This window comes from Diplotaxodon limnothrissa, linkage group LG4, assembly GCF_057381915.1.
Source record: "Diplotaxodon limnothrissa isolate DT_005_m linkage group LG4, D_limnothrissa_male_GT1.1, whole genome shotgun sequence".
Classification (NCBI taxonomy): Eukaryota; Metazoa; Chordata; class Actinopteri; order Cichliformes; family Cichlidae; genus Diplotaxodon; species Diplotaxodon limnothrissa.
In genome coordinates this window covers 13,063,999-13,086,642 of record NC_140599.1, presented here as the reverse complement: position 1 = coordinate 13,086,642, position 22,644 = coordinate 13,063,999, and the positions used below count along the sequence as shown (strand labels likewise).

The 22,644-nt window shown below is 39.7% G+C and overlaps 1 protein-coding gene across 1 annotated transcript in view; it reads left to right on the top strand.

The window, feature by feature from the left end:
- LOC146633419 (protein kinase C beta type) overlaps positions 1–22,644 on the top strand; it is a 92,806-nt gene that overhangs the window by 33,184 nt on the left and 36,978 nt on the right. Inside the window, exons 4-8 of the mRNA XM_085352224.1 lie at positions 7,028–7,139; positions 7,504–7,632; positions 17,267–17,423; positions 17,958–18,092; positions 20,214–20,310. Of these exons, the coding sequence (XP_085208350.1) occupies positions 7,028–7,139; positions 7,504–7,632; positions 17,267–17,423; positions 17,958–18,092; positions 20,214–20,310 (630 nt within the window). The remainder of the gene's footprint in view (positions 1–7,027; positions 7,140–7,503; positions 7,633–17,266; positions 17,424–17,957; positions 18,093–20,213; positions 20,311–22,644) is intronic.

The following is a 22,644-nucleotide window of genomic DNA, read 5'->3' as shown; positions in this document are numbered from 1 at the left end:
TTACTATTCCAGTTATTTTCAGATCACTCAGTCGAAATGTTCCAATATTTTTGCACTATATTAGCAAATAGAGTATATCTAAATATCACATATAGATAAATATACATCAGATATGAAAGACGTGCTCTGGCTGAGTGTGTCTTTTGACTAGAAAATCTCAGTGTTCTATGGGAACACCAATTTTTTAGAAAGATTGTACGATCAGAAATATTGCATCATTCTCTGCGGCGATCAGCCCATCGCTCCCTTTTTACCTTCTGCCTCTCTCTATGTCTCTCTCTCATCCTCTCTGTCAGCTGCGCATGTTTATTAAAAGACAAATTCAATTATAGATCTGGGTTAATAGAATGGGCTCCCCGTGGGAGAGGTCGAGGGATGAGCTTCTCTAATGAAACCTACATTTCAGGCACGCACCCTTACGAAGGTGTTGTGTGTGTGTGTGTGTGTGTGTGTGTGTGTGTGTGTGTGTGTTTGCATAAGAATAGCAAGACAAGTAGACGGTTAACTCTGTGTGTGTTTGTTTGTTTTGTGGAATTTCCGTACTTCCTGTGATTTATTTGATGTGATGTATGTTTTCCATTCAAAAATATTAACTGCCTCTGTTACCAAAAAGTGGATTCTTATATGATAAAATGCAATGGAAGTTATGTGTAGGGGGAAAAATGTAAAAAAGGTCCAATTACATTATGTGAAACTAGGCAGCGTAGAAGGACGTGGAAGTAGCTCAGTAAATTTGATCATGGCGTTATCATATATCAACAGATTTTAAAAGAAATAATAGAAGCTAGTTCAGGTTAGTCATCTAATTTTGTCAGAGAAGATGAGTAGATGAAGTCCTTTTTTTTTCTCCAGAGTTAAATTAAGTTTATTTTGCATAATTTGCTCATTTGCTTTTTCCTCAAAAGCTGTTTGACTGGAGTCAGAATGTAGCATAAACACACCAAAGAGGTAAAGCTTTAGCTTCATCTGACTGACATACACTCTGAATATGTGAATTATTAGTTTTTATTAGTTTGTATTTTTAGAAACAACAAAATAAGCATTTTTGTTAAACTTCAAGGCTTTTTAAAATAATCTTGTTTCTTTGTTTCCAGTCTTTTTCTTATGCTAACATGCTGCTGGCTTCAGTTTTAGATTCTCACTTTGTTAAATTATTACCTTTTCTACCTTTTTCTGATGTTTTTTTTTTTTTTGCAGACACTCCTATACAACAAGTGCACATGCACCAATAGCATGCATTTATACATGGTCATTCTCATTTCTGCACATAAACAATATAAATATGATTTCAACATGATGATATATTTATCAGTATGTCTGCACGGGTTGTTAAAAAGACGTCAAAGCTGTGAAGTAGCCTTTGAGAGGCAAAGAGAAAGGTTGATGGAGAGATTGTTGTTAAATACGTAGCACGGCCGACTCCGTCCCCTGTCTCGTTATTGCGCTGTCTTTCTTTCAAGGCCCTTCTCCCAAGCTCGCTTGAGAGATCTATTTTGCTCAAATCCTTTAAATAATATTTCACACGCTTTCACTTACATGTTTCCCAGAGGAAGGGTTATAAGCCTGAGTCAGGTAAACACTTGGCACAGCGTTTCTTTTATTGATCAGGGCAGCAAAAGCAGCTGTTGCAGCCTGCGTTATATTACATTTTACTTTTTCGGAGGAAAGTTTACAGCCTCTTATTGAATCGGAGTGGGTGGCTACAAAAGAATGTTTGCTGGTTAACTTTCACAGCCTTTGGGGAAGTACACATAGTTTTTCAATAACAGCAATGTGAGTCATACTAACTGAAGTTTTTCTAGATTTAAAAAGTTAATCTGTGTATTTATTACTTTGTTTTATGTGACGATGCAAGCTAAAATAAGTGCGCCTCTTAAAATAAAGGCAGATCAAACCAAACTCTGACTTACTGTTTGTTTTGTTTTCATTTTGTTTTACTTTTTTCTTTATCTTGATATTATTGTAGGATAAATAACGTGTTTTTTTATGTGAGCTTTGAGTGTGTTTCATTTTTCATGTTAATAAAACAGCTTACTCATTAACATACAGTAGATCTGCTGTAGCATATTTATGTATGTTTGCTCCGTTGCTCCTCCTTGATGCGTTCAACTGGATGAAACTTACTATATTAACTGCCTATTGCACCAGGATTATCAATGTCTGTATAGCTTTTGGTAATTATTGATCTAACACTCAGATCCTTATAAATCACATAATATATTTAGACCCCAAAACAAACAGTGACATTACGTCTACATTGCACATGTTGATGTTTGTAAATACAATCTGCTAACCAATTTTTAGTGCAGTGATATTTTTCACTAAAATGTGACGTCGTGCATATGTGTAAACAACCGTTCATCAACACTAACACGCTAACAGTGCCTGTAATTCATAACTTTCTCTTACAACATGAATATGTAGCTCACAAAGATATATGTGTTTGTTATTCAGGCGTTTGATGTTTATAAACAGCTGTTTTTGCCATCTGACTATACACAATGATTTAATGAAGATAAAAACAAGCTGACACACTTCTGTGTTTTAATGCACGAGTAAAGCAAAAACTGCATTTCTTTTTGGGAAGAAAATTTAGTTTTTCAGCATTTTTTTTTTTTTTAGTAAAAAACTATTTTTGTTTTTCAGACTTGCTTGTAGCAAAACTTTCGAATAAATAATGCCTAACATGAGCATGTTTATATTGGTTTCAATTAAGCTCTGTGAAAAGTAAAAGCCACAAATAACCTTCGTGGTGCCCGTCGACATGACACGCAACGGCTTCATGACAGGTTTAGTCTGTGCAGCGATTTTGCCACCGGAGATATGTCAGAAAGTACTAGCTTGAGAGGAGTAAGTGGACTGAAGGCAAAATCAGCGCTGAAAAATAAAAAGTTTTCGTGTGAGTGACTGTGAGCACCGATCTGCCTGTCACACAGCATCATGAAAACATGACAAGATGTGTATGTAATTGTTGTGAGCTGACTGATGCTAATGCCAGGGAATTTAACAGACAGCAGAGTTTTAAAAAACAAAAGAAGAGCAGCGAGTGAGAGACAACACAGTGACAGGAAGGTGGTCAAAACAGCGCACTGAGCATGGACTAATGGCTAGTCACTGGCTGATTTTATGAGCAGGTTTTCAGTTTACATGCTAAAAAAAATCAAATTTGTTAAATCTGCTTTGAATAACTTCTTTTTGGGTGAAATTTGGCAACACTGTAGAGAAGATAACAGGTGTCAAAGCATATCTATGGTAACACACAAAAACAAATATATCAGCATAAAACTGGTGACAAGACTTTACTTTTCCCCCAGTGGCTCCATGGCATGAAGGAATATCAGGGCCAGATCAAGAAAATATTGTTCATTTTTGAGAATAACGTCAAAATGTGGAGATCAAAGTTGTCATTTCTTGTCAGACAACTGTCACGGCTGCTGTCCCCTCTACAAAACGCCTTGTTTAGATGAGGTAGTGAACTCGTGCTTGAGAATTGGTTTTAGTAGCAAGGAAATGATTTCTCCTTTAGCACATACACATCGTGGTGATAAGTATTAACACGTTAAAGAGATGGTGTAGAAAGTTGCATCTGGTCAGAAGGAAAAAAACACAGAAACTTTGAGAAGTTGGCAGTGGACAGCTGCAAGGATAGTGATGTTTACACCCTCGTGCAGTAAAGAGGATGTATGCTGTACCACAAGAAGATACCTGATCAAGTTGTTTGCAGAGGGTAGAGCAGCCGTGGCAGTTTTTTGGTTTTTCAGGAACTTTAATATCCACGTTTCAACTTTATTCTCAAAAAGAACAATAATATATATATTTTAATGTGGCCTTAGTACGCCGTCATAGCACAGTGGAGACATTTTCATGAAAAAGATCCCCTCTTTAAGTCTGGGAGGAGGCAAAAATCCCCTGGGAGGGGTTGTGTCAGAAAAGACTTCTGAGGTAAAGATCTGCCAACTCAAATATGCAGAGGCGTCCACTGTGGCGACTCCTTGTAAATAAGAGAGCGGCCAAAAGAAGCTTTAGTTTAGTGTAGATACTTTTTTTTCCCAGCATGCCCTCTCAGACACTGGGCCTGTTTGAACAGGTTAATTTCAGTACCGAGGTCGAGTTATTTATCAGCTATCAGTTATTAAAGTTGAGGACCTCTGGAAGACCTTTACAATTTCAGTAAAATGGTGGTAGAAGGACGGCAAAAAGAATGTGGTAAAATATTTTCCATCTCATAATAATAAAACAGGTTTGGCTATTTGAAGGTATAAACAGAATGTCCTGGCTCTGTTTGAAGGTAATGCTAAGGCTTACTAATCAAATTGGTTATTTTATATTGAAATTATGACATGAATATACAACTCTAATGTCATTTTGACAGAGGAAGCCTCACATGCTGCTTGGTCTCTGTACCTAAACTGAGAAACTGGAGCCAGTGAAGCTGTGACTGGATGCTATTAAATATATATACATATATACACAAATATTAGTCCAAACACTGAAATATTCCAGTTCTGATCCTTTCACACTCAAATCTAAAAGTGTTAAACACAAAAGTTGGCAGAACATCCTAACACAGTCACGTAAACCTTCCATTTTAGGATGATATATTAAGCTGATTGTTGTTAAGCTGTGATTCAAACTTACATTTCTTTGTTTTACTTTACTTTAGTTTACTGTTCACTAAGTGGAAACATTAAATCAAGAAGACCTACCGGTGTTTTTCACAGCTTGTTTTGACTCATGAAATTAACATCATCCTTGAAAACACCGTCATATTGAAGCAACCTTATAGATCACAATGTCCACGTCCTGTAGGGAGGAGGTCAGGGTGGATGGAAGGGTTAAAGAACTTAACTTATTTTTATTCATATATTGACTTCTGTGAGAAAAATGACAGAAAAGGTATTTTTTAAAAATCTGTTTAAACTGATTTTACATCAAAATAAAGTTCATCAAAGAAGGGGGAGACAATAAAAGTGGTGTCTTTTTTCTCCTAGTCACTGCTTTCATGCGTTCTTCTTAATGATTTTTCTTTCTCATTGATGTTTGAGTTTTCGCTGCGGATGCATTTAATCATTCATATTTATAAAGAAGCTGGCACTCTTTGTAATCAGCCCTCACACTGCTCTCTGTCTGCTGCTGCTCATCACTGGAGCTTCAGCAGCACAATGTTCCCTTGTTTTTATGCGGCACAAAAAAGAAACAGTAGGTGGTATTGTCCTCGAGAAAGGCGAAAAACAGCATTTGAAACAAATACACAAAGTAGCGCGTGGAAATGTACACGGAAATCACAGGCATCCACACATTCAGGCTTAGGGCAACACTGCTGAAGACACTGTGGGGACACTGGGTATAATTGACTGGTCACCTAAATTTAATGTTATTTCCAGGACAGGTGTGGAAGAGAGGAAGACATCAATCATTCTAATTTTTTCTTGGCTCATGAGATTAAAAGGCACGAAGGCACGTGTGAAAGAAAACTGGCACTCGTGGTCTCCTTCTAAATTGGCTTTAAAGGAAAATTAACAGTAAGCACTGGTCTATTTGATGTCATCAAAGCACTTTGCGCTGGAGGAGATCCCTCACAAATCATATTAAATTCTGTATCTGCATGTTTGCTAGCTGCGATGGATCCCCTTGGCAGAAATATTTTAACTCCCACATTGAAGTACGCCCGCTTCGCTGCACAGTTTGGATCCTCCACAAGCGGTATATCGGATGTGCACGGCCTAGGAGTTAATGTGTGTGTGTGTGTGTGTGTGTGTGTGTGTGTGTGTGTGAGATCCAGGTGTGGTTGCAGGTGTCACACACATTAGGCAGAAATAGCCGTGTTTCCGCCCCAGTTATGATTCAGTTCTGAACGTCCATAAAAAGTAATGGCATCCATTTTTTTGTCAGTTCAAAGCACATAATTACTGTCAAAAGGACAAAATGACCAAATTGCAGATAAGTGACAGTTTTTCCCTTTTTTTAGCCTGGGTGCAGATGCCAGCAAACTCAATAAACTGATCCGGAGGGCCAGTAATGTTGCGGGGATGGAACTGGACTCTGTTAAGGTGGAGACGGAGAGGCGGATGTTGTCCAAGATAAGGACAATGCTCCATGACGTGCTGTCCAGTCACAGGAGAACGTTCAGTGCACACACTTAATATCACGTACAGTCTGAGAAGAGAGGCGTTTTCATTTCAACCATTTACATTTGTGTTATATCCTGGGATATTTATAGTTGAGCAATCTGTATATTTTATTTTGCTATATTTTGTAACTTTGTAATATATTGTAACATTTAATTTAGTTTATTCAGCTACTGTTCTTATGGTCTTGTAGCAACTGTGACCATGTGACTATAAATTATTCTGATTCTGTTATTGATGCTCTTACATCATCGGAGCCACACCCAGATCTGTGTGCTTGACTTACCTGTGTGGTTAGGTCATCAATCTGTTTACACACTTAGACACGTTTTTGTGTAATGTCCTTTGAAGTAACACTAACCCAACACAACTGTGCGCAGCAGACCTGCACAGACAGCAAGTAGCCGTAGCCGTACGCTGTCTCTGCTATTCATTCGACTTTAACAGATGTCACGGGAGGCTGACTTCATGCAAACTTTTTGCGTCACTGTTGTTGCCTACAGACACACATGGATGTGCATCCTTCGTAGCCTTTCTAAATTGATGCCAACAAAGAAATTCAGAGGAAATGTATTTTGATCAGATTACAGTGCATGTGCCCGTATGTAAACCCCGCCTGTCAAAACTTTCCCCTGAATGCACCATTACCATTCAGAGCAGTGGAAAGTGGAAAGTCAGAGAGAGAGACTAAGATGAATGCTGGTGATAAAAGGAGAATATCAAACAGATGGAGGAGGAGAGGAACAGGCAAAGCTTCATTCATTCAGTTTTTTTGTTTGTTTGTTTTTAAGCGGTTGAACGGTGCACAGTTAAACAGCTGAACAACACAATCATTAAAGAAATGTTTAATTTGTAGTGAAAAAGTCTTTAATTCTCTGTTTTTGTCCTTTGCTCTTCAGGACCCGAGGGCAAAGCACAAGTTTAAGATCCACACCTACTCCAGCCCCACCTTCTGTGACCACTGTGGCTCCCTACTCTATGGCCTCATACACCAGGGAATGAGATGTGACCGTATGTAGTACACCCGCTGCCCATTTATGCATGTATCACATACTGCAGCCTTACGATTGTACCATCCATATTTAGATTGTACAGTATTTAGGTGGTATGCTCACACAGAGGGATGTACAATTAGGTAGAACATTATTCATACCTTAATGTTATTAAAGGGGAGGGATGGTGACTATATTGGGAAAAGGTGCTGGATATGTAGGCAGGAAGAAAAGAGGAAGACCACAAAGAAACTTCATGGATGTAGTGAAGGAGGACATGCAGTAGTATGTAATCATTTTATGGCACACATATCACTATGAATAATACTCTTGCATAACATTACAAACATATCTGTGGGTGTGTGTGAATATGTATTTTTCAGACTGTATGATGAACATCCATAAGCGATGTGTGGCCAACGTGCCGAGCCTGTGTGGCACAGACCACACTGAGAGGAGAGGTCGCATCCAGATCACCGCCGAGGTTAAGACCAATGTTCTCACTGTTACCAGTAAGTATATTCCAGAAGCATACACACGTTTACAGCCTACACACACCTGTGCAGTCCTCCGGCTCGCTTGTCATTTTAAAGTTTGAGAATACCGGTCTTCTGTCTCCCTCTGCTGTTGGCAAAGATGAAGGATGGAACTGAAATATGAGCTCACGCTTAGAAATCACTCTCGTTTGGTCTGCATTCATTTCCACTTTCATTAGAGGAAAGTGCCACACACTTTGGTCTGTAATAATGTAATAATTTATTCAGATACACCGATGTTTCCTCTGTGAAAGGAAAATGAGCCTGGAGTACAGTCAGTGTGTATCTTTGAAAACTAACACAATATACTTAATAGAAGCAGGTTTGCTTCAATCAGACTATGTATAAAAATAGTTTGTGGAATAAAATTTTGGAAGCCTCAATTTTAGGACTACGGCCATCTTGGATTTTTGGATCCGCACGTGACCACATTTGGACGAGTTATCGGCTAATGCCCACAGGCTCGGTTAGCAAATTGCAGACATGGACTGTGTGAATGCCTCACACAGACACACATTCTTGTAAATGAGTGCTCAGTGACACGCTAATAAAATACTAGAATTTCAATCACCATAACTGGGTTACACACTTATGATATTTGCTCTCTTATTGCCGAGGAGTTGCCACAGCTGATGGATCTGCATGTTTGATGACATCTTTTATTCCACGCACAGTTGGTGTGGAGCACCCACAATTTCGTTGTATGTGCGGTGAAACTAAAAGGCTATTCTCTTCCATTCTAATTGAATATTTTAAGAAATCATCTTTCGTTCAGTTGTTGAAATATACAGACCAAAAGCTTTATTTGAACCTGGCTGCAAACATGTTTATTTCAGATCTAGAGTTGGACTTTTTTTTCAAAGCCTATCCTGTCAGCTCAGAATTGTGATCTGAACACACGTTTTGCTTTTCCAAGATGATCTTTACAGGTTCTGTTTGGTTATTTATTAACCATTTAAAGTGCTTTATTTATATTTATTACCATTATAATGGCGCTATGTCCAAGTAGCCCCACTGCAGTTACTGGTATTATTTCTGGGCAGACTGAGGTGTGACTGAACATGAAATCATTTACCATTCTCGACTCAGCTAGTGAGAACACGGCCTCATTTCTGTGAAGTGTCATCCCCAGGTCCAAAACTCACGAGATGCTGTCAGTGATTAAAAAGGTCATTTGGCAACTCTATCAGATGCTGGACTCTAGTGCTTAACCACACCACAACCTAGAAAACTATTAGAGTGATGCAATATTAGGGATGATGATAACAACTGCAATCTCCCTGCTCTCGTGGTCATTTGGCATCAAGTCATCAATCTGGTGTTAGAATAAAGGAAAAAACGGATTCATTAATTGTTAATTAATTCAGTTTTTTACGTTACAGTTGTTACATTTTCAGTTTCAGATTGCAGTGTGTCGCATATCAGTACGTTAATAGTCTCACTTTTCATTGATATCATGGCTGTTTAGCTTTCCTCCATCAGCTGACTTAATTTATGTGTCCCCTATGAAGTCGCTTCATGCACTGAGCCGTCCTTCACGCTGTGATTTAACCAGTGTATTCAGGCAAAGCTAGCTCTCTCTCTGGGTTAAATATATTGAAACGATGATGGGATACACTGGGTAAGCAAGTTGAGTCAATTCCAGTGTGTTGTGGACTGTGTCTCCATTTGTTCTTCGGTTTGTCTGATTTTTTTATTTGCCTGCCAGACGTTACGCGTACCACTGACATTTGCACAGTAGTGAAAAATGTTTGTGAAACCATGTTTATGTATTTGGCAGTCAGAAATTTCACCTGCTTCGCTCGGTCATGTCTGGCAGCCAAAGAATAAATAAAAAAGCAGGGTGCTGCTCAGAGAAATCACTATCTGCCAAGCTTTCAAAAATATGAAATATTAATTATTACCGTAATAAATTCATCTGGTTAAACTGTTTTTTTCTCAACAACTCAGAGGAATGTTTTATTTGTGAAATATAAGTTATTAAAAACTACAAAAATCTTTACTGTAAATTAAGTGATGGCTCTCATTTCGTGCACATATAAAAATGGTTATCGTGGCAAATGTTAGTATGCATGTCAGTACAATATGTAGACATTCATGTTGTATCATTTAAGCAAGTGTTGTTTCAAAGAGATATACTATTCACTACACTGTGTGCTCACATCATTCTTGGAACAATGTTTCTGTCTATTTAACTGAAAAAAAATTGGAAAAGTGGAGAGAAACGTCGTTACATTGATCCGCAGTGCCTTTTATGACCTGCAGGTGGCTGCAGAGATTTACATTAACGTTTTTCATTACCCTGATAATCACAGCTTTGCCTCAAACGAAAAAATAACTTTATTGAGGATCCGTACTCCAGCTGTGTGATGTGAGTTCCTAAACACGGCTGCATAAACCTGCTCCAGCTTCAGATGTGTCACAGTTCATACTCGAGCAGCAGGTGACGTAGTGATAATTAATGTGCATTTTTCTTCCCTTTTTTTGTCCTTGTCTTTTCATCTAAACTTCAGCATATGAATAAGCATCTCGTAAGATATCCTATCTCAAATCTTAAGCCATAAAACTCCTGTTGTTTCCTAAGCCATGCCGAGTCTTCAGTTCGCTTCATCTCTTATTTTTTGTTGTTCCTCCAGCTCTGTAAAAGCAAAGAGTTTGTAAAGTAGTTTTTGGCAGTGCATCTCCTTACAAAGCATAAATAAATGGTGGCTGACTTCTTCCTGATCTACAAATGTATCCAGGCATTTTGCTGCAGTTATTGATTGGACCCATGAAAACAAACAGTGTCCTCACTAAATATTGCATAAATGTTAGCGAGAACTTGTAACAGCACATTCATAGGCCTGTTATTTTTGCATGTAGGATATTTTCCCTTTATTGGCTCTTGCTGGGTTTAATTCAGAATCAGAATCAGAATCAGAATGGGTTTATTGCCAGATGTTGAGGTTTACAACATTAGGAAATTCCTCTGCAGATTCCCCTCCTCTGTTCTCTTTTTCAGATTCCCACGCTCGTAGACTGATCATTAAGTGGTGGTTACTCTGGGAAATGATAAGAGAGCAGACTTATCACATGCAGACTGCTAAGACAGCAGAAAAGGCTAAAAATTCACTGGTGCTGCAAACCAGAGCAGATGATAGTTGAGCTAGATGGTAGAAAATGTCAAAGTACATTAACTAAAGCTATTTACCATGAAGTTTAGTCTCATCTATATTTCGGTCTTTCACATACACTGATTTTTATGTTAATGTGCATATAACTTGTGGTTGTGTTTTGCAGATTATAGTAAAAGGAGGATTTGGAGGAGTAGTGCTCGCTTTTGTCCACAGGGGTCAGTGTGGAGCTATGATTGGCGTATACCCTCTATGCAGTGAGGTAGAGGTGGGGGGAAATGCCACCACTGAGAATGAATTGCAGAACCACTAGGAATTATTTTACAGCTTAATGTAGCGGGATCTGGTGAAAACAGCTGCTACGCTGAGAAGTGCAATTGGGTTGTGGATTTAATCAAAGCAATTGACATTGGCGTAAAGTGACACTTTAATAATCAATTTTAATTCACCTCCGGCCTCTTTCATAGTCAGATTAGAGCTCAGGTCACTGGCAGTACAGTGCACATGGAGATGGGGGGGCGCGTCAGCCTCCAGCAGGGAGAATTCAGTGGGACACTAAAAGGTGCCCTCTGTCTTTGGTACTCCACCCAAGCTGCCTAATAGTGAGGTAGGGGATCATTTACCTGTTTTATACAGCCTGTTGTGTGTCTCTAGCTGTTCTGAAAGGTGGGATGTATTGGTATATAACTACAAAGACTGAGGAGAACTGCATTAAAGTTTAAACCCTTTCCAGCTCCTCTCCAATCAGTGCATAGCTGGCCAGTTGTTTAGTGAAATGGCCTTCTAACTGATCAGGAGCTGGGAATAAAAACTTGATGCAACACAAACAAGGAATGTTGCAGCATTTACATTAGACGCTTTTACTAAAGTCTAATTTAAATCAGAGAATGAAAAGGGGAGGTGTGGGTTCTGTCCAGATATTCCAGCTTCCTCCTACAGTCCGAAGACATTTTATGTCAATTGGTGAGACTAAACTGGCTGTAGGTGTGTGAATGTGGGCTTAAATAGTTGTCTGTCTCTCTGCATTAGACCTGACATAGGATGTGACCCACCTTTTGCTAACCCTAACCCTGTCCACAACCAAGAACTGGATGAGCAATTAAGAAAACAGATGAATGAATAGACATATAGGTGTAGATCACAGGAGCAGGAGGGGGGTGCAAAGGAAGTAGGCTTGTCCCAAAACATGACCATGTTTTTGATTTTTGTTTTTAAAAATAGTCATTATTCTGAAACTGAACCAGGGACAGATGGCTAGCTGCAAGCATGTACGGTATATTGCATAATTCATTAGCTGAAAAGCAGCAGCCAATCAAGAGCAGAGAGAAAACGTGGGTCAGGTGACACTGCAGGCATTTGGAAGTACAGGTGGGAGTAGCAATGCCTGTCTGGGAAAACCACAGAGCCACAGCACATTATTTCCTGCTTTGTGAGGCTCAGATAAGATGTTAAATATCTAGACTCTTCAGACTTTGGGTTATTATTGTTGTCATCTGTTCAGGCATCCCAGACTGAACACTGTCAACATCCACCGGATGACATTCTCAGAAAAGCTTTTGCAAGCAAGAAGAAGGTGGATATAACCCAGTAATCCTACTTACCATCCTATGAAGCTGCTTCACAGGGGAAAAGGGGCACAGCCAACACCCACGCAGCACTTCACATGTAGTATTCTGCTGTAACTGCACTCTTATCACCTCTGCCTGCCCCTCACACACAAACACAGACCCGTACATGTGCCTTTCAGTTAGCACACACTGGATGCAAGCAAGAATTTCTCACCTGTGCATACACAAACAGGTCCATTCACTTCTATAAAAACTGCACGTCTTTACTGTAAGTGTCCTTTGAGACTCTTTGGCATGCTACCCTCTTTACAGCTCTCCTCCTCGACCTGCATTTGATGGTCACTTTAACGGGCATCATCTAATATTTATTGAGCTGCTTCACTGAGGGCTTAATGCTGGCCAATGGCTGTGTGCTGTGGTTAACCTCCTGGAGTTTAGTGTAGAGTAATGGTTAAAGAGCATGAAGACTTCATCTCTCTGACATCTTTGAGGTTTTTCTCACACTGTGAGTTCACTGGCAAGCTGCTCTAGTTTCTCCTCTGGCTATGCTGCACGTCCCCCAAAGGATTATTGAGTAACAGTGTGCAACACTTTTTGTCAGTATGCAAACAGACCTTTCACCAAATTTAGCTAAAATAAGTCACAGTGCGTGCTACTTTTTCTCTCGCCCTCCACTCGTTAAATAGCACAAATTCTTCTGTGCTGCACTGGGAGATCAAAGCCGCTACTGAGTCTGCTAAAATTCACACGCTCAACCCAGATTGCAATAAATGTTTGGCTTAAAAGTGGCAAAGTTATGCACTTCTTTTATGGGCCACATTTGTCTTTGCCCAGGGTGAATCTGGCTGCCTCAGCTCAGCCAGAGGTCCAACTTATAAAAGGCCAGATATGAGATGTGTTGTGACATTTGAGCCACATCTGGCTCATCCTACATCTGCTGGTGCAACAACTGTGCTGTAAGTGAATAAAATAGGCAAAATTAGTATGTCTCCTATCTGGGTAAAGACCCATTGTCAGAAAATGGCAATATAAGATGTACATGTAGTCCTTTAAATGCACCTTTATAGTAGGGCTGTGCACTATGGCAAAAATCTCATATCCCGATATAAGACATTTATCGTCCTGACAACAATATAAATCACAAAAATGTAACATTTTCTGTAAATTCAGTGAATCTCGGGCAACTTGACTTGTGTGAAGTTTTTCCAGCTGGGCGTCATGTACCTGGAGTCGAGTGTTTTAACCGATGCATGAAACTATACATTTAGACATAAGTTGTAACGGTCACCAGTTTCTTTCAAAGTTTGAGTCTAAGTTTTATTTTTTAGCACCTGATGGCTCCTTTTTTTCTTCTCATCCGTAAACTCTCTGCATACTCTTTCACTTGATTCAGTTTATTTTGAAAAGTCTCAACAGGATCTTGAGCTTTATTGTGAAAGGTTTATGTGGAAAACAAACAAGCGGACATCGGAGCCACGCGATGGTTTTACCGTCATTGTTGCTAAGGACAACACGTAAAAACAGGCTTGTCGTCCATAGTGTGGTTATTAGGGGTGGGTTTTTATAATCGATTTATCGATTAAAATCGATTCTGGCTTGGATAACGTGAAATCGATTCATTAAAATCTTGAATCGATTCATTAAAATCTTGAATCGATTTTTTAATATAAATTTATTTTTCCCGAAATGCCAGAATCTCAGGTGAAACCTCACAAAATTTCAAGAACCACCAAACAGCTAAAACAGTAAATGAGAGCAGGAACACTGATTCTGCACAAAGACTTAAATACACAGCGGGACCCGCGGATCAGAATCAGTGAGATGTCACCTTTCTCACCGACGGCACGGACACAGTCGGGGCTGAAAGCCGACAGCTCGCAGATTCTGATCTGTCGGCAGGTCCGTGCTTTGTATTTACGCCCTTTTTGCACTGATTCTAAAGCTGTTAGTTTGATCTCTCTCCAAACAATATTGACCGAACCAGCAGCAAAAGAAGATCCAAACCAAACTTCACATAAACATCGTCATGGACTCGCTCCGACTTTTGCTGTTTTGCTTCCACCGCAATAAAATCACACATCATGCACAGCTCGCTCTCTCTCTGTACTTTAAGAACAGTTTCCCGTCTAAAAATCTGTTTTCTGCATTATTCGCTTGCTTGTTACGCACAAGTCTACCGTTGTTTACAGCGCACTCGGCCGCTGTTTGTTTCCTTTTACTTACTTCCGAAAAGAAAACCTAATTTCTGCCGTTCAATACTGAACAAATTTAAACTTTTTAAAATTATGCAAAATGCAAAACGCTTAGCTGTGTCTCTAATAAAACCGCTGTAACATCAGAGGTAATGTTCATAAGTTGATTAATGGTTTTCTTTCGTTTTTGATGTACTGCAGAATATTTTTATAAAATCCCAGGCCAGGAAAATCACCTTCATGTTTTTCTGTGTTTTATCTTCAGCTACTTTGACACAAAGGCATCTGCTGTGACACTTACACCTTTGATAAAGTCTTGCGTGTGTCAGTTTCCTTTTTATAGATACAAAAATATGTAAATGTACTGATCCGAATAATAATATTTCTGACTGTCAAAATTTCCCAGATTCAAATCGAATCGAATCGAATCGAATTGAATCGTGGATCGAATCGATTCTAGAAATCAGTGACGATACCCAGCCCTAGTGGTTATATTAAATATAAGAGAAAGAGAGAACTTTAAGAAATTAATATAGCCACTACAGTGACCATCAAAACCATGAAAAAATATTGCTGTAAACAGTTTATTTTATGACACCAGGAAACAAACGATAGCGTAAAATGAAACGATAGACGTTTTTATATCATCATCCGATATATATCGTTATATGGAACTGCCCTACTTTATAGGTCAAAAGTCCAAAACAAATCCATACAGACAACCTGACAAAGAGCAAGGAAAAGACAGCATGATTTATACTCTCACACAACCGAGACACAACCGAGACACACAATCACAGGGGAGGAAGTAATAATGAATACAAAGCACAAGAGAAAAGGGAGTACCAAAATTAAACAGGAAGTAACCAATGCAAAGGTTAGACACAGCAGGACTTTACGATAAGGCAATCACTGGGAACAACTAGTAAAGCATAGAGTCCTGTGAGATCGATGAATGGAATGAAAGTGCTTATCTGTTTTCTTTATATTTAATTTTAACAGGATGTGATCATTTGCCCTGAAAGCAGTGTAGATGAAATATTGCACATAACACCTTAGTTTATCATGTTTTGCCAGGAGGCCCACAACCAAAATGACAGCGCTCTAACCAAACACATTTGTTTTCTGTGTGTGTTGCATGTGCAGTGACAAAGGTCTCGTGTGCTTTTGTGTGTCAACTGCTTTCCTAATGGGCTGCCTAAGACACAGCAGCCCCGCTTTTGGTAATTGGATGTGACCTCACAACTTGACCGGGAACTGTAACTGTGCGCACATGCAATTTAACCCACACTCTGACCGCAGGGGATTTTACACCACTGGAATACAATTACAGCCCAATAACAAACAGCCACATAAGAGGGATTAGTGTTGGAACTGGCAACCTTCATCGGTCTACACGGTCATTACAGACAGACTCTGTTAACCTCAAGGCTGTAGCCTCCTGTATAGTTAGGTTAAGCATGCCGAAATTTAATTTGTTGATTTCAGGGCAGAGTTTTGGTTTCCAATCTAAGGCTCTTATTTGACTGAATTGCAGTAACGAGTAGGACAAAACTGCTAAAACAAGTACGCATTCTCTGAAACACAATGTCTGGAAATAAATAAAGGTTGAAGTTGAACTGTTAACTTGGTCTAAAAGATGGAGTGACTGCAAGTTTTTTAAGGTGGCTAAACCCAACTTGGGTATGCAATATATGAGCAACGTGTTAAGCAAAATTCCTTTAATTTTGCAAAATCATTTATTACTGATTATTTACAGGGTCAGTAATAAAAGCTACTGCTTTTGGCCTCGACTTCGTATGCTCCGTTTAAATCTGTTTGGTAATTATGACATGAATTTTATAAAAATGTCTGATGGGATTAAATGAAATGATGACCATTTATATCCAAAAAGTTGCTCTGACATTATGAGTGTTCTGCGGAAACTCCTGCCACAGTTCTGACCATATTTCACATAGTACCCACCCTGAAATGGTTGTAGAGCTTTCCTGCTGCAGGCTTGAAGACGTGTGTAAAGCACGTAGAATTTGTAGCCTGTTTGTAGCAACATCCAAATTTGTTCTGTCAAAATCTGCTTTATTGACCAAGCATGAATAATAAAGTTTCTCTTATGAACCAGCGTGGATGCAATACAACTAAAACAACCAATAGATTGGTTGGCATGGGTATTCACTGCCAGGCAGTAATTCTATTTAAAGCAATGTCAGCTCATTCATCACTTTAAAAATAAAAACAAATGCATATTTGCTTCAGCTTCACCAAGCAGGAAAATTCATACGAGGCAGCAGAAAAGTGAGTGCAGATATATGGGATTATAAATATTTGGCTAAAACCAGGTGGTGTGTCCTTAAAAGTTAGTCAAAAATTAAATTTGAATAAACATATTTGTTCTTTATTTTAAGTTTTAAGAATAGTAATAATTAAAATTATGTCTGCATTTATTTATATTCATAAATTCCCACCATTCCTAATTCAGCTCGTTTTATGAGAGTGATCATTAAAGTTATTTTAGCTACATTTAGTTACATTTATATGTAGAAATAGTTCACCTTCATATTAAAGCTGTGGTTTCTTACACGCTTGTGTATTTTCTGTCTCAGTGTTGTGCAGAGTACTTCTCCTAAAGAAAGGTTTATAAATTAAAACTTTCAATGCTGCTTTAAATTAGTGTCTATTCTCTTTTTTTCCTCCCTTCTCTCCCCTCACACATCTTGTTTCTTTTTATTTCTCCCTTCAGTCAAAGAGGCCAGGAATCTGGTTCCCATGGACCCCAACGGTCTGTCAGACCCTTATGTGAAGCTTAAACTGATCCCGGATCCCCGCAGCGAGAGTAAACAGAAGACCAAGACCATAAAGTGCTGCCTCAACCCCACCTGGAACGAGACCTTTAAATTGTAAGGCTTTATCACGCCAAGTGTGAGGCTATCTTATATATTTATCAGCCTGTCTTTCCTGTGTCCCTTTATCTCTTTTTTGTCTTCTCCTCACTCGCTCAGTGCAATGAGTTGAGACTGCGTCGCATTATGCTCATCTTTCCAAGCATGTGTAACCGCTGGCGCTCAGTTAAAAACATCTGGCGCCTCATTTTTGTAAAACCTTGCTTTTGGGGTCGTTTGCCACAGTTGGCTCCAGTGACTTACTTAATAAGGCACATTGAATTTACTGTGGAAGTGCAGATGTTCACTCTGAAATGCTATCATTTCTATCAATGTGTCTAAAAGAAAGAAAAAAGTATGCACAGAAGAAAGATGGAAAGCTTTCCTGATACCTTATCAGAGGAATGATCCCAGGAATAAATGTGGAAGATGAAAAAGAATGAATTCAACACTGCTCCCGTGTGTCTTTAAAACTCAAACCTTTGACAATAACCACACCTACAGTTATCACTCTCAGCCATCAACTGTTGTTTGTCCTTCCTTCTCTCGCAGCCACCTGAAAGAATACGATAAGGACCGCCGTCTGTCAGTGGAGATGTGGGACTGGGACCTGACCAGCCGCAATGACTTCATGGGATCACTGTCCTTTGGCATCTCGGAGCTCCAGAAACAAGGGGTGGATGGATGGTGAGATGAAAAAAAGGAGGAATAGAAGAGGGTGTAGAGAGGCATGAGGCAGAGAAACTGTGGTGGTAGAGGAGGAGGAGGGAAAGGTGACCTTGTTCATTAATGCGCTGTAGGAGAAATACTTTAGTTAGAGCTCCTCTTTTTAGTCTGATTATACTCAGCGCCAGAGCAACTCTACCCCCATCTCTTTATCTCTGCTTCTTTATCTCCACCACCCTCCCTCCCTCCTTCCTGCACTTTCTATCTGTAGCCCAGTCTCTATATCCATCTTCCTCTCTTTTGTTTTTTGCTGACGCTGCCCTGTCAGGGTTTTTAATGAGATGCCAGGTTTTGAGGTGGAATGGTGGAGGTGGAAAGATGCCATTAAAAACCTGATGTTCAGAGTGAACCTGTGCAAGTTTTCCTCTATTCCGTCTTCGAGCAGCCCTCACACTCGCTGGTGAGAGGAGATACAGAGCGCGAGTAAAGCTAAAGCTCTGTGTGAGACTGTGGTATTTGAAATAATGCTAAAACATACTTGTGTCCTAATAATAGTTTGCAGATATGTACAGTGTGAACATTACTGCAGAAGTCTTGAGTCACCCCTGATTTATTTACTTTTTTATTATTCTGTATCCAAGGAGACACACTTTCTTCTGATTTCCTGAAGCTCTTCTAAGGTTTTTCATTGGACATTGGCTGGTTTTTCACCCACCTTCAGTCCAGTATTTTTCTTTATTGAACTACTTAATGCTGACCTAAGAGTCATTAAAGCATAAAAAAGGCATTCATAATTAGCAAAGAGCCGTATAATAGCATCTTTAGGTGCTTTGTTACTAGCAGCCTGTCTCATAGGACAATTGTATTCCAATTTCTTTACTTGAAACTAAAAAAAGATGTCAAAGTTTGACACATAAAACAATATTTTTGCACCAACAGGGTGATTCCCAGAGTGCTATTAGCTGCAAACTTGGCACTCAGCACAGTGTGCAGTATGTCCCTAAAAAAATTTGAGGAAACTGGACAAGTAGAGGACAAAGGAAGAAGTAGCAGTCCTAAAAACTATCTACAACACATGACTATCAGCAGATGAAAGTTATGTCCTTAAGAAATAGGGAAAAAATCCAGCAGAGACCTGACACAGAGATGCAGCCTAATCCGAAGCCTAATCGGAAATGTACTAACTCTGTTTTTGTCTTATATATACATTATTTCCACATGTGATTGCACATGTTTCAATAAATTTCCCATTTTCCTAAAAAAAATATAAAGAAATGAGGGGCAGCCTGAGACTTTAGCACAGCACTGTAAATGTACACATGTAAGAATATGAGTTCATTATAGGATTCAAAGTTTTGGTGATACCTTTTATATATTGTTGGCAGTCTGAAGGAGCTAGCACAAACTCCATCAGTATGCAAACATAGTCGCTGTCATTAATAAGTGTTTATTATGAGATAAGCAACCATGACCAGCTTGTTATCATGTGTTAATTTCGGTAACAGCTCCACCTTGCTGCTTAAAGGGCAGATTTTTGCTAGTAAGTGGAGTACAGAAACCAGAAAGGTAGCTCCTGATAAACAACAGTGTCGCTTCATATCTGTTTCCCATGTCATTTTTTAACATCGATTAAAATCTTGCACAAGTGGTTCAGAGAATAGGGAACAAGCCAGTTATATTATCTACTTATGCTTCATCACTGCCAAAACAGGAAAATGAAGAACGATTTTAACAAAAAATAACTGTGGCATGAGACATAACTGCTTGAAACACAGCTCAGATCTGACAGTCTAACTGGCTGAGGAGGCATATTTCCTAACAGCAAAGAAAGTAAAGAGCAGGGATCTGTTTCCCTGCATCTATAAAGGCCAAGCACAAATGATTTGCTATTTAAAAATGTGAAAACTATATAGTATTGATTTTGTGGGACGATAAGCGTCTCCACTGTGTTTTGAGCCCATCTCAGGCTTTGTTAAAATACCATGAAGGGGAATGAATTGGTAAATAATGGCCTGATTATTCTTTAGGCCCTTAAATTGGTGCAGTAACTGTCAGCAGCTTCAGTTAATGGCAGCAGTTAAACACCCCAATTGTATAAACTAATTGGGAATTGATTTGACTGGAAATATTCTCTCACTTTAGGTTTAAGCTGCTCTCCCAGGAAGAAGGCGAGTACTTCAATGTACCCGTCCCTCCGGAGGGGGAGGAGGGCAACGAGGAGCTACGGCAGAAATTTGAGGTGTGTGTGCATTAAAATCTTAAAAGTTGACGTACAGTGCAGGTGATTAAAGGGTTACCTGTGTGCGTGCGTGTGTGTGTGTGTGTGTGTGTGTGCATGTGTGTGAGGACTATACATCTGTGTGTGTCTGAGTGAGGGCCACTCTGGGAGAGCTGTTAGCAGTTGGCAGGCACACTTATAGCACCATCCGGTCTGGCACACTGCAGGCCCAGTGTGTGCGTGTGTGCGTGCGTGTGCGCGTGCGTGTGTGTGAGTAACAGCTGACCAGTAGGCCCATTCATTTGGCAGTGTTGAGGATAACCACTTTGTTTTTTTTCTCTCTCTCTTTTACTCGCCTCCTTCTGTCTTTGTGACACTCAGCCACAAACCTGAAAGACTTTTTGTGAATGTGTTAAAATAGTGATGTTAGTAGCAAATTTGCTTCTGTCACAGTTTAGGAAAATGTTCTTGCAGGGCATGTTAAAAAAAGAAGATGAAAAATACACAGTTTGTTTGAAATACAGTCTTGTCCAAAGGTCTTTAACCCCACCCCCAATTTTTTCATGCATTAAATATTTTTTTTCAGGTCTGACGCTTCTATTGTTCTCAACTTGTACAGTTTCCTTAAATTTTTTAGAGACATGCTGCACACCATACTGAGATCCACTCATTTTTCTGATTCTAGCTAATCCTGATGGTGCAAAAATATTACTTTTTATGTCTGTGAAGCTGCATTACCATTGGCATGTTTTTTGGCAGGTTCAAGTGAAGAAATGGAAACAAATGATGTATGAGGGGGATAAAACTTTTAAGGTTTTGACCAACAAACGGTGAACTAAAAATGCAGGACACAGAATCAGAGTTTAGAAGGTTGATTGTGGAGGGAAGTGTAGAGTGGAAAGTTCCAGGCAAGTGGCGTGCCCCGGAGGTCTGTGGCTGAGCTGGCGGGGAGGAGAGAGGCAGGGTTTGCAAACCTGAGAGGTGAATTGCAGGCGAGTGGGTTTAGAGGGCAGCTGGCTGACACGCACAAGGAGAGATGAGTTCACAAGAGCTAGAAAACTGTTAATGGATCGGACCTTGCATGCGGAACGATTACAAAGAAGAGATTTTCCCTTCATTAGATAGTTTTGCTATAATCTTCTTGATTGTGCCTTTATTTTAACAATCACAAGTTCAATGTAAGTGCGCTGCAGTATTCTTTATGGCTAATTGTTTGAATGTTGGCTTCATAGGGAAGCTATTCCTGCCTTCTATCCTTCCTTTCTCTCAGCGTTCCTCCTCCCTGTCCTCATTCAGCTTCCCTCTCCCTCCTTGACTTATCTGTTTTGTCCGCTGTCACCTTTGCAGCCCGCCTTGTGATTTTCTTTCTTTTAATCTGTATTTCTTTCCCATGTCTCCTCAAGGTCACGCTCCTCAGACGTTTACTGAGACAAATTCTCGGGGGGGGGGGGCAGATGTCACACACGCACACACAGAAACATGCGCATCCACACAAGCTTGAATTCAACCTCTGGGGTGAAGCCTTCAGAGAGGTTGCAATGAGAAAGAAAGACACAGATGCCTCCATCTCATACACATGATGAAACTCAGAATAAGATATGAAGGAGAAGGCGATTTGACTTTTACGATAAATTTGCTCTCATTTTCCTGTATGCTGATTACATTCGGTTTACAGTTCACTGTAAATGTGTGGGAAAAGCATCTAGAACAGCTTGTTGGAAGACAGCTGGGACTTCAGCGTCACCACTGATATTTGGGGGAGCAGTGTTTGCCTGGTGTCACGGACTGATATCAATTGATTTCAAAGGAGTTTCTGCAACACACATTGGTACCATGTGGTAACTGTAACTTTTAGAGTAGGAAAACCACATCACTAACAAGTGCTTTAAATGTATTTTAGGGGTGGAAATCAAGACGTAATAACACTTTATTTTACCGTGTCCGATACTTTGCCTTTTTGAGTTCCTTCTTCCTCTGTGAGATTGGTAAACGCTCTTCGGCACATGTTCTGATCTAATTTGGCACCACTATATTGATAATTGTGTCACCAGAGAAGGCAGTAAAATATATTGGTACATCAGTATTTTGTCCCAGCCTTATTGTACTCAGCCAGTACCCAAATCTACTTGTAATTAAGAGGGCACAGAGTTTTGGGGGGTGGGGTTTCAGTTCTGAGGACCTTTAATGACATCCTTCTGTTTGCATTCAGCATTTGTCTGGTGGTCTTTTATCATCTGCATGGCTTTAGCGTCAAACATAAGGCCTGCGTGCCAGAATCAGCCTGACAAAGACCCCAATCTGGCCCGCTGGCAGGCTTTGGAAAATGTAAAGGAGGGCATAGATTTTGGTCTTTTA